Source organism: Manacus vitellinus, unplaced genomic scaffold (assembly GCF_001715985.3).
Source record: "Manacus vitellinus isolate BGI_N305 unplaced genomic scaffold, ASM171598v3 scaffold_21_pilon, whole genome shotgun sequence".
NCBI lineage: Eukaryota > Metazoa > Chordata > Aves > Passeriformes > Pipridae > Manacus > Manacus vitellinus.
Window position 1 is genome coordinate 12310800 of NW_021939546.1, and position 12894 is coordinate 12323693.

At 43.2% G+C, this 12894-nt stretch overlaps 1 protein-coding gene across 1 annotated transcript in view; it reads left to right on the forward strand.

Moving 5' to 3' along the window:
• Nucleotides 1-27: 27 nt before the first annotated feature.
• LOC103758125 (phosphatidylinositol 3-kinase regulatory subunit gamma) overlaps nt 28-12894 on the forward strand; it is a 31687-nt gene continuing 18820 nt past the window's right edge. Inside the window, exon 1 of the mRNA XM_008924342.4 lies at nt 28-225. Coding sequence (XP_008922590.2) covers nt 120-225 — 106 coding nt within the window. The 5' untranslated portion in view covers nt 28-119. The remainder of the gene's footprint in view (nt 226-12894) is intronic.

Below are 12894 nucleotides of genomic sequence, written 5' to 3' on the forward strand. Positions count from 1 at the left end.
CTTCTCGGCTCTTTTTTTTTTTTTCCCTGTCTTTTTTTTTTTTTCCTTCCCCCCCACTCCGTTAAAAGCCGAGCTGCCCAACCTCTCATTCCCAACCCTGCCGGGACTTGGCTGTCGCGATGTACAACACGGTGTGGGATATGGACCGCGATGACACGGACTGGAGGGAAGTGATGATGCCCTATTCCACTGAGCTGATATTTTACATTGAGATGGACCCTCCAGGTAGGGAGCCGAAGCCTGGGTGCTGCCGTCCATCCCCGCCCTCCCTCCTCCTGCACACTTTTCCCTTTTGAAATAAAAGGAGAGGGGGAGGGGGGGGGAATTAATATCTGTTAGTTTAACTTTGCGTAAACTTTCCAGGGACTTGAGCTCGCTGTCTCCTGGGCTAAAGTATTTTGATACTGGGGGTTTTTTTTGGGGGGGGAGGTGGGAGGGTAACAGCGATTTATGATGCCTTTGGGGAGATGGAAGGAGGCAGGAGGAGGAGAGCTGCTCGCAGCCCCTCTCCCGAGTCTCCTTTTTTTAAAGCCTTTATTGAAAAGCGTATATTTCGGATGTATTCGCTCCTAGAGGAGCGCTTTTATTATCCTCTTCACCTGTGTGCCTTTATGTGCCTGTAACACTTTGATGGTGGTGATTTACCCACCTCCATTCAGTTCCAGTTTAATCGCTTTTACAGTCTCCGAGACCCTTTTCTCCCCAGCTCTCTTCCAGCATTGACAGATGAGGTGTGTGCTGTCGCTGGGTTTTGGTGCTGGGGGGATAATACTTGGGAACAGACTGCAATCCATCCCTGGAGGCACTGTTACTTTGATAACACTTAATAACCTTGTTCAAAAGGGTTCGATGCAACTTTTCCCCACACACGCTCCCCCACCCCCATGGATTGCCAGTGCTGAAAATGGGGAAATGCATTGTCCCTCCTTTGCCTGAAGTTTGTAGATGGGACAGAAAGTTTCTTTTGTGTCTAAAGAGTGAGGGAAGGCTTATGAGGAGGAGGAGGTGGAGGAGGAGAGGGTGAGTCTTTCTTTGGTAAGGAATTAAAGTAAGGCTAAATGGGTACTGGTGAAACTGTATCTGTACCTGTAAGAGTCAAACAGGCTGAAAGCAGTAAGGTAATTGAAGGGCCTTTATCTTCTCAGGACTCTGATCTGTACAGCCAGAAGGTACAGTAAAATATGCACCAAAAATCTTAGCCTGCAGAGGAATTGATAGCAAATAAGTACTTCTAAGTGGTGTCTTCTGTGGGGTATGTACTTTCAAAATATTCTTTTCAACCTGTGCCTCAATTGTGGCATGTATCTGCAAGTGTGGTTTAGTCTCTTTGTTTCAGCACAGTGAGCTGTATTTTGCTCTCTGGAGGTATGTGGTACTTTAATTAAAAAGAGGAGGAGGTGATCATCCTGAGATTTTTGGATCTCAAGGACTTGCTTCCTCTGGTAACTCTGACGCTTTGAAAACTGGGCAGATCTCTCAGAAACACAATACTGGCCACTAGTCATTAAATTCTTACATAGCTGACACTACCTATTTTTAGATGTTGCTCCTGAAAGCCTAAAGTTCAGTCAAATCTGTTTTCTTTTGTGAATTTCAAAGGATATCTTTCCTGCAAATGCTTTTGATTCTGAGGTTAGTATTTGTATGTGCTTGTATCAAGTGAACAAATACCTAAGTCCCATTGTAGGTGGCTTAAAGCAATTGGTGTGAGGTTTTTATGAAAAAAACATAAAGCCCCTTGAATGGTTTAGTGCAAAGAGGCTGCTAAAAAGGGCTGGCCTAACTGAACTGGTCAGAAAACAACTTTCCAGTGTTTCTGCAGGAATTTGGCCATGCAAAATTCTTAGGAAGCCTTACAAAGTTTACATTAAGAAGCAACTCTCCTATCGTTAATAATGTCAGTATGTCCATCATTGAAGCCCTCTTGTCAGGGATCAAGGCTCTGCACAGTCCAAACACCAGTTAGCAAAAGGACTTAATGTTACAGGCTGATCCCTGGAGTGCTCAGTAACTTTATCTTTCATATTTTTAAACTGGAAGAGCCAGAGCTGGAAATGATGTGGGGGATAATCCCCGTGTGTATGTCCTGATTTCGTAGAACTACAACTTTTAAATTGCAGGGGGAGGGAGGGAAGGAGAGTGTGTGGCAGAGGGGCTCTGCTTTTTCCCTGTCCAGAGGTGGGGTGGGAAGGCGTTTTCCGCTCTGGGATGATAGGTCATCCCTAAGGGGAGCGTGGAGGAATTTATTTGGAAGGCTTAAACATTCGGCATGCCTTGGGATAAAGTCGCTGCGCTTGCACCCGGTAACAACCACAGCTCCACCTGGCCCACTTCCAACAAAAATTTTGTGGAGGTTTTCGGTGCAGCGTTCCCCGGAGCTCCGGAGCAGCTGAGCGGCGGCGAGATGTTCCCTCAGCAGCAGCGCACGAACCGGCGATGTGCAGCACAGCTCTTTTGTTCCCAGAACTTGCCTTTGGAGAGAGATCCCTTTTCGGTTGGGCTTTATGCCGCAGCACCGGGCACTGGCGGATTCCGGGAGCCAAGTGTCTGGGATCACGCATGACTGCTCGTGATTACATTTTACTGCGTCTAAACTTCGGGCAGAAGACAAAAGCAAGGTGAACATAATGCGCGGTGTCACCCGTAACCTCCGAGGCAAGGGTGGGGATACTGTTTCTTGTTAAGGGCCGGTAGACCTTTAATTTATCTTGGCAGGCTCTCTTAATACCCACCTTAGCGCTGCCCAATAATAATGCAGAAATAAAATCTGGTGATGGCAGGCAGCCTGCAGCGCAGCCGGAGCTTCTGTCAGGCCTCAGTGCACCTGCACCAGCTTATCAGTGGGCTCGTGTTTGCTGTTCAGGGCTGTAGGTGTAAATGGATGTTCGGAGCAGGTCCTGGAGCCTCTCTGCTGGAAGGGCTCGCTTGAAAGTTCAAAAATAACAATAATGCCTCTCACACACGAGTTTTCCCCGATTCTAGCAGAGGCAGGGCCAGGGCGACAAAGGATTGCAAGCTTTCTGATAGCCTTTAATCCATCCTAAACGCAGGAGTGGGACAGTTCTCCCAAACGGAGTGGTGGAACTAGGGATTCACCTCTACCAGCTTCACAAAGCAAAATTTAAAGCAGTACAAGTAACGCTGGAGCCACAGTGATGAAAACCAGCAGGGTGACTCCTGTTACCTAATGGTTTTTCCCTCTGCTTATGTTTCATTTTGCATTTATACATTCGTCACTGGCATAAGGTAGGACCTCTCTGTGGCAAATAATACTACATGCAACAAATAACGTTCATTATCTAAAGACACAGCTGGAACCATCAGTTGCATAGAGCTAACATAGCTCCTCAACTTTCCAGTGATGGATGAAGTTAGAGTATTATGGCCATAGCAGCATCATGTGCTGGGTTCTGGCATTAGGAAACTGTCTGTTGGGGGTTCATTCACATGTTTGTCCTTCCCATGGGTCTTGCTGTCTGAAAAGACAAGAAAATAGGTTATTGGATTGAATTTAGTTTTTATTTCAGGTCTGCAAAAGTTCATTACTGCCGGAAGTTAAGTTTTTGAACAGAGGATGTCAAATTGACTGCAAAAGTTACTGGAGGACCTCAAGCACCACTACCTATGTATTGTCTAACTTCTAATCAGTAGGACTAAGTAATGTCTTTTTCTCTGTAGATCTGGGATATATTATCAGTTGTGTTGATGATAAAATGTGTAATCACTGAATACATTTTGTCACAGTTGGATGAAAATCAGTAAGAGTGCTCCACTGGGATTTCTGATACAGATGTCAGTAAAGATATTTGGCTCAACTACAAATTAGAGGTTAGTTTCATTTGTGTGGATTATGAAGAAAACCACAAGTTTAAAGTAGGCTTCCTAATGCAGAATGGGCTCTGTCTGTCTATGACTAAATAGTACAATAACCATTTGACCTAAAGCTATAGGAAAGTTGCCTTTTTGGAGCCCATTAGACCCAAATATGACCAACTATGTTTGTAACTTGATCCAGCTGTCTTTTTCAAGAATATTACTTTTCCTTGCCTGATGTGCTGAGACTGGCTGTAACAATGCTGTTGCTACAAAATCTTTTGATAATTAAGGGGGGGAGGGCAACAATAGTCTGTAAGCTGCTTGATTTAGTCTACTTTGTAAAAGCAGCACTGCCAGTGTATGAGTGAGACGAGTATTCAAGAGAAAAACTGTATTTATTCATTATAGTTTCTATTTTCTTCTCATATATAATTTGACAACCCTTATTTTAGGGGAGTGATACTATAATTGTAATTTGGAAAACACAGGGTTCCGAGCTCCAGGGCAGTGTTTACTGGGATACCAGGCGTGCTGTATCATTATCAATGTTACAGTGGAAACTGAGTGTGGCTTCTCAATTAGGGTGTGTGGTACACAGTAGCCAGATGTAGGTGAACACTGCGTGTCTATGCCTGACTAGTTTTCCAGTGGGAGAACAGATGCAAATTTTAATAGCACTGTCAGTATTGTCCTTCAGCTTATCTGAAGCTGACTCCAGAAGCTTATCAAAGAAAAGTTCTGCTCTTGCACATCTTAAAGAGGAAAAAAAAAAAAAAGCTAGTTCTACTAGTGCATGTAATCAAGACAGCAGCACTGTAGCTGCAACTGTCTTTTTTTGCTAATTTAGGTCTTGCTGAAAATCACATTTCAAAGAAAGTAGATGTTTAGGGTTGAGAGATGCCTTATTACAGACAGGAAGTTTGTGCAGGCTGGTTTGGGGTAGAGGAGGGAGTAAATTAGGCTCAGTCACTTTATTTCTGCACATCCTAGAAAATCCTAGTTTGATTGGAGTCTCAGCTTCTATGAGGACAGTGATGTGAAATGCTTATATTCTCTTCTTTTTATGCCTAGTTTTCTCTGCTGGCCTTTTCACTTAATGACTGCTGTAACCATTTTTTATTTCTGATTGCATTTCAGGCTTGCTTTTGCATTCCTTGCATTTCGTTTTCATTTTGATGGCTCTAACTGTTAAAGAATATCACTCATCAGGTTTCAATTAAATACATGAACACAAAAAATAGCATCATTAATATAAAGTGAAATGGTGTTTTGCTTGAGATGAGAGAGCCTGCTTTAAAAGGCCAACTTTTGTGTTTATCAGTAGGCTTTCACATGATGTAGAAATAGTTGGGGAGGGAAAGCTTGCTGAAGGGAGTTGTTCAGTTCTGTGTTCTGTAAAGCTGTAGGCTTATGCAAACTGAAACATGAGGGAACATTCTCAGAAGAAACCAAGCTCTTCAACACATGTTTGAAGGCAAAACTTGCAGCAAATGTTATTTCTGCAGTTTTTGTTCCCAACACTTGTGTGTCTTGCATGATGCCTGTACCTGACAGGAGCTAATCGTGGTGTTCCTTCTATCTCACCCCTTTAAAGGGAGAAAACTGTTCCTGGAGTTTCCTCTGGAGACTATTGCTTTCCCAAGCAGCAGAGTTGACTTCTGTCTCTGCCACTGCCTGCATGGTATCTTATTCCAGACTGAAGCTATTCGGGCTTATCTTTGCTCTACAGCTTGGGAAAACAGAGGCATAGCTGGTCATACACATCTGCGCCCAGGACTGAAAGCAGTTGGGTGCCTTACATCACCTCATTTAGTTGTTTAGTGAGTCACCTTTTGGGCAGAGAAAGAGAGAAGCATAAAGAATACTTTTTATCAGCATGCTCTGTGTGTTTTAAAGCTTAGGCTTTATTATTGTCAAAAAGACTGTTAACTGTGTTGAAACAGGTTGCTGTAAAACTTTGGCCCCATTAAAGCAATAGGTGTGTTCTAGCTGGATTTTTTGGAAACTCATTTTTGTAAAGTAGGTTGCTGAGTAATGCTTAAAGAACAGTCTCTGCTCATGCACTAAGTACCCCTATGGAAATGAGTCAGATTGTCTTTTTTTTCTTCTGCTTTTTTATCTCATTTCTTCTGACAGGTTAAAGTCTGCACAATAGCTAAGTAAGCAAGAATTCACTTCTCCACATAATCTCAACTACAGCATATGAGCTGGTGCCGGGTCCCCAAACAGTGTGAGTGGATGTAACTTCTTTAGAAGATATTTTCGTTGTCCTCCACTCAACAGTCAAAGATTTTGCAATGTTTCAGTGAATATATTTCAGTACCTTAAGTTCTTCTAGTTCTGAAGAAAAGTGTCTGTATATAGGGAGTTTTATAGGGATTCATACAGTTCAAAAAAGGCAAAGTGCAACTGCTGCCTCTTGTAACCCTTTCCAAAAAGGACTCCAGCTGCCCTGCTGGACACTGACCAGCTGCCTGGTGAATCCTGATGCAGAAGCGCGATGCACTCTGAAGCTTTCCTGTGGCTGAACAGGATCCAGGTTCTTCTCTGGCTTTGAGTCCAGCAGCACACTTAAGATGGATACCTTCCATCTGGAGCATTTTGAAAAAGGAGATGAAATGCTTCAACTGCTTCGGCCTGTGACTGCTTCCAGCATTCACCCAGACTCTACCAGTTTTTGTGAACTGGAAAAAATGTTGTTTTAGTGGACTATCAGTCCATAGGAGTGTTACTTCTAAAATCAGATATCCCTGAAGCTGACACGTGGTTATCTAGAAAAGGCTTGAAACCCATCATGTTTCTTGGTGCAAAAATTTGAGGGTTTGGAAGAATTAAAAAAATACCAATCTGTTCCTTATCCCCTTAATATTGTTTGTTCTTTCACTACAGAATAACTTGACTTTTGGTTGTGTCACTTTGGGATTCTTGTACTTCAGGTCAGTTTTCTCTTTCCAAACATAAACCTCCTGTTTCTTTTTATTAGCTACTCCTTACTCACTATTGCTTTCCTCCTCTAACCCTTGAAAGAAGAAAATCCACTGGAGCTATTTTTTTCAATTTTTTACCTTCTCTAGCCTTATCCTAATTTTCAGTCTCTGTCCCTCAAATCTGCTGCTGCACCCACTCATCTTTTCTTTTGGAGGAATTCTTGAATCCCTCCCCTCAAAAAACCCCAAACAAACCCCTTGAATCCAGAACTGCTGTAATGGAGTTCTAGAAAAACTGCTGTAATGAGGGAACATGACCCTCTGTTGGGGTGTGGGTTTTTTTGAATGCGGGCAGTAGGGCTTGCACTCCAACACTTGCCCCAGGGAAAGGTTTTAGAGGTGAGATGGATGAGGAGTTCATTGACAGTGTTGTGTATGTGAGTTCTGTTGTCTGTTACAACCTGAATTTGTACATTGCAGTGGAATTTCCGAGACTGTCAGTACTCACTGATAAGTCCTTGGACAGTGGGAGAAGTCAAGTTCCTGCTGTGAAATGGATTTCATTAAAATACTTTGAAGATCACCGTGTACTGAGTAAGGAGACTGAATCCTCTCGTGTTACACCTTGAGATGTGAGCATGAGCAGCAACCAGGCTTGACTACTCCACGTCTGCTCCAAATCTCCCCTTCTCCTGCAGGCACTGGAACACGTGGGTTGGTACTTCTGCCTCGGTGGAGCTTCCTTTGACATCTCCGTTCTTAAAGATGAGGCGTGACAAAATGTGCAGCAGATTTCCTCTGAAAATACTTTTCCACCTTCACATTTCTTCTGGAGCGTTGATTTAAAAATGCACCTTTTGATCTTGATTTAGATGGCTTACTGTTAGTAATTTAGGTGGTGTTGAAATATTTGTACTTTGGCACCTAGAGAAGGGTTTCACATAGCACAAGGACAGGTACTGTATGAGGAACAATTTTACATGCTGCTCTGAAAGATTGGAGCTAATGGTAAGCTGAAATAAAATGCTGCTTAGAGCAGCAAGAATCACATGTATTTGCAGCTGTATTATTATTATTTTTAAGTAGCCTCTTATGCAACAAACTTCTCAGTAGCACCAATTATTTCTATGAATTGGTTCTCCTATGAGGTTTGTACCTGACATCTGGATGAATGGTTAGTCTTTGAAATATCTGGGGGGGGGGGAAAGCTCTGGGCTGTTTTTATTTAAATTATCTATTATTTAAAATTACTTTTGATTTAAAATGGCTTTTTCTTTGGGCTTTGGTATGTCTCTTAGCCATAGTGTGTCACTGCTCAGTCCTGACTTCATTCTGTCTCTCTCACAGTGAAAAGCCAGTTCTTGCTCCTTGATCACAGTAATTCTCTGCTTATTCTGAATTTTTTGTTTTTTCCCTGCTCTTATCCAAAAATCTATTCCCATGTATTGACGAAATAGTACATTTTAGTAGGAGTTTGAAGACTCTGCCTGTGGAGTGGTATAAAACATGCTGTGATATTTCTTCTGTGAAGGCAGATGAGGAGCTGCTTTAGTAAGCAAAAAAGAGAATCTACTGACTCCTTGCACTTTATATTTACTTTTATTGTACACTCTTCTGGACCTGACATTGGATACTGTAAAGTACAGTGTTCTTATAGAGTATGGCGTTTTCATGGCAATAAAATGTCTGTCGTGGACTTTCATCCAGAGTTGGTAAAAGCCTGGACCTACTGTCTACATGATAAAACTACTCTTTCCTGCAGGGAGCTGGGCATGTGATGCTGGGTAGTGACAACCTTTGAGTGATGAAACATGTCAAAAGTTCTAAAAGCTATCCAGTTTATTAAGTGTGCTAATTATGCCTGGTAGGTAAAAGAGGACTTATCCTTTTTATCCTCCTTGTGTTAATTTTGGGACAGTCACCTCAACCCTGTTCATCATGGAACCTCTGACACTGCTGTAGATTTGCAGCTGTTACACTGTGGTCTGGGTTGGAAGGAAAACCATTTTTCATTAGGCAGTGAAAATAATTGGGAAGCTGAGGTTTCTTGGCTTTGCAACTTCATGCAAAGGCTGGAATGAAGAGGAGGAGCTGTGTTATAGTACAGAAGTCAAAGATCCCCATGTCATTTATGAGCATCTTCCATTTATTTCTTCCATCTCTGCCCATGAAGTGACAGGCCTTGCCAAGTAGTGAGGGATGCTTTTGAAATGCCCAAAAGAATGCGGAATTTGAACCATCCTCTTCACACACTGTTGTTGTCCATCATAGTGCAGGTGTCCCATAGCAGATAATTTTTTAACCTGTGCAGTAGCTGTGGATGCTTGTGGAGAACAGAGTGCAGCAGAAGCCTGGCGGGCTTTAGGAGGTGAAACAGTGACTGGGAGGTGTGGGAGAGGGCTGGATAGCTGGGGAGTTTTCAAACAAAACAGATCTTTATCAAAAAAGCCAATTAATCAAAACTGAAATATTTCTTAAAGGTGTTGTTTTTTATGAAAGTTCACAGAAACACAAGCAAAGCTATAATGGGAGTGTTTTCATTGGAAGCCCGTCTGGCTTTCTGCCAACTTGTCTGCTGTTTTCTGTAATGAGATATTGAAAGACCTCGATTCTTTGAATATGTCTTGCTCTTTGGCATGTCGCCTGTTCTGGGGGAGGAGAGCGAAAATGCGAGCGCGCCGGGGGTGCTGTGGCCAGCAGTAACGCCATGGAGCGGCTTCCTCCTCTGTCCCCGGCGGAGCTCTCCGTGCACACGAGCTGCCCTTTGAGGAAGGGCGGCCTCGAAGGGCACCGGCGCTCAGCGCTCTGCGAGAGGGGTCTTGGCAAGAGAACTGAGGAGCCGAGATGTGGAGCTGCCAAGATAATTTACCTGCCAGTGGTGGGGAATGAGCTGCTGTCAGCAGGTGCGCACGACCCTCCTCGTTGTCAGCTGGAAAACCTCTCCAAGAGCACGGTGCTTCACTGCTCTGGTGGGCACACATGGAGCACTTTCATGGAAATGACGTGCAAAAAGCACCTTTGTTCGGTACATGCTTTTATTCTCAACTGTCTTTGAGGGCTTCTTGTGCAGCAGGGACAAGTATAGGACTCCTGAGGAAGGGAAAGATTTTGAAGCTTTGCCTGAAAAGTGTTAGAGAAGTTGAGAAGAGTGTTTGAGAAATCGAGTAAGACTGCAGAGAGCAATTAAAGATTGGAGAGATTTTTTTCTTTTCAAAAAAGCTAGCTTATGTTTTCATTCCAAGCCTTCATCTATATCTCCAAAGGGAGAACCCTTCTCTCCTCAAGGACTATGTCACTAAAATGTTAGCTGGCCTAACCACAGATAACTTGCATGTTTCCATAGTAATGACACTCTGTAGAGCTTTATATTACAGTTTGCAGGGTATCTACTGTACATCAACCTTTTTGAAGCTGAGTAAGTGTCTTGGAAATCCTCTGATCTGTTTTCTGCTTGTCACAATGTGGAGGGAGAGTAGATTGAGTGCATCAGAAAGAAGGCTAGTAAACAAGCTTGTGGAAGTGCTAAGGGACTTAAAATTGACTTTATCAGAGTACTTGGTAGTTGTGATTATTTTTAACAGTAAGGTAGAGTTAATGCTGCATTTAAACCTGCTATGCTTTTAAGTATCTGGCCTGCAGCTCTTGAAACATACTGGAAGAAATAAGTTGTGGAGTCATTCTTAGGCTAAGTGGCATCTGCCTTAAAACTGAAAACCAGAGTTTAATTAACTGGCAGGTTGATTCTGTACACAAATACTGCAGCCAGAGAAGAAACAGGCTTCTTGACTGGATGCTGTGTGGGATGTAGCACATGGAGACCCGAGGCATCCTTCTTTTTTCATTCCTGAATTAGTGCCATTGAAATCCCTCACACGTAGGGCTCAGTGGCTCTTATATCATGTAAACTTGTAAAATTTTTTTATTCAAAACCCAACTGGGGAAAGTGTGTATCTCATGGAAGTCACGGTCTACTTCGCCCAAGTTAAATCCGGGTTTAATGTAGCCTACGACTTTTTACGAGAGACTCTAAAAGAAATACAGCGGCGCTAAACTTCAGACACTTGCCAGCTTTCTCAGTTGTCTTGGTGTTGGAGGTGGTTTGCATTTCAGGGAATCAAGTCAGTTATGTCTTGAGCTGCCTTTTCAAAAGAAGAGTTCAGTGCAGTCAAGAAAGCACCACAAAACTACCCGGGCAGAGCCTGATCAGTGGTCTTCCCTCTGCCCGGACCTGCGCGGCCGCTCGGCGGAGCAGCTCAGCTGGAGGTACCTGCTGGAGCAGCCCTCGGTTCCTGACGTCAGCAACATCCGATCCCGTGCCCCGACCACATTGGCTGCCATCGCCTCCACTCCATCACCAGCTCCTTTTTATTTCCCCCTCCTAAGTGACACCGAGCTGGGATTGGGATTTAGTTTCCCCAGGCAACCTAGCTTGAGCTAGGAAGAGAGAACTAGAGTTGCTAAAGAAATTAAAACCAGATATGCCCATAAATGCGTGAGGGAGAGACAGTCTGTTCTCACTGCTGCGTGCCAGGCGGTCGCTGAGGGCTGAACCTGATCCTTGGAATGTGCTCATATGGGAGTGGAAGGGTCCAGCTGAGCTGTCACCTTTTGGGATTTGGAAAGATCCATGCTCTAAAGCTGTCTTAGGGACATGGCAGGGGAAGGATGCTTGTGTATCTGCTGCTAACAGCAAGTTCTTTATTAGAACGGATAGATCCGTTGTGCTGTTAATCACTTGTGATCAATGTTCGTTCTCTCCCAGGAAAAAGGGAGGCAAGAAACCATCAGGATCGTTCACTTTAATCAGAGCTTGTTTTGAGATAAAGTAAGATTGTGCCTGTGGCTAGATCAGAATTGGGCTCAGTGACATGGAAAGAAACACGGCTGCTCTTGAAAGCATTTCTGTTGACTCCAAGCCAGCCTTATTTTACTTCACTCTAGGATTTTAGCTCTCTAATGTTCATCTAGTAAAGTATATAAAACTGGATTATTTTGAATTTAAATCAAAATCCATGGACTCTTTGAGGCTCTCTGTAACTTCTCCTAGAAACATCACAAGATTTCTCCTAGCAGGGCTGTTAGTACTGTCTAGGTACTAGTAAAAACTATTTTAGGATGCCTCTTTCAACAACCCATTTGGCCAGTGTTATGAGAGCAGCAGTGCAGTGATGCTGTTCTGTTGCAATAGACTTGCCATGCTGTTACAGAATATTCCCCTTGTGGCATCCAGGGTCTGGGCTGTGAGGTTTAAACTACCTTTGTGTCAGTTCTCCATTTGTGCAGGACTGCAGTACATGGACTGAAATGGTAGCCATGAAATGCTGAAATGGATGGGCATGTTGGTCTATGGGGTAAAGCATTAGCAGGGTCCTGGTTCTGTATCCAGTACAGGGGGAAATCTCAAAGACCTCTAAGTATTGAAAGTAAAGAATTAGATACATAGCTCTCTGGAAACAGGATCCACCCTTGCAAATAGTTTTGTATTTTTGAAATGTGCAAGCTATTAAAAAGCATTTTTCAAAAGTCTATTGTGTAAAGGACTGGCTTCCATGAGTCAGGTTTTACAGGAAGCGGTCCAAGCCTTATTCTTCTCCCTGAAAGAATTTCCTTCCAGTTTTCTCATGCAGGGTGAAGTTCTGCAGACATCCCCCTGATAGTGAGAACTGGTACCTGCCTACTAGAGGGAAGGAGAAGCTCCCACCTGTAAAAGGGACACTTGGTGTAATGTCTAGTGCTCTGTGTCCAAACTCCTGTTCCCTACCTTTCTGCTCTTTGTTACTTTGCTTTTCTATGCCCTGTGCTTTGGAGTGAGGCCTAACAAAGCTGCTAAATAATTCCACAGTATATAAAGGAGTAAGACTTAATCTTACAAGGAGGGCTAGAGAAGTATTCAAGTACTCTAGAGAATACTTGAAAGCCTCTTCTGGAAAGCTCCTATTACCAGTGTAAAACAGGCTTTTACACTGTAAAATACCTTGAAGTTTTTGATATGTCCAAGCCTTAATTTGAAAGACCCAGTGAAATAATTGCTGGTGCTGGTACCGTTTCCTAAGAACTCTCTGCATTGTTGTATGGTTTTTAGGTGAATCTTCACATGCTTGTTAAAGACTCAGAATCTACACAAGATTCTCAAGTAGATCAGAACATCTAC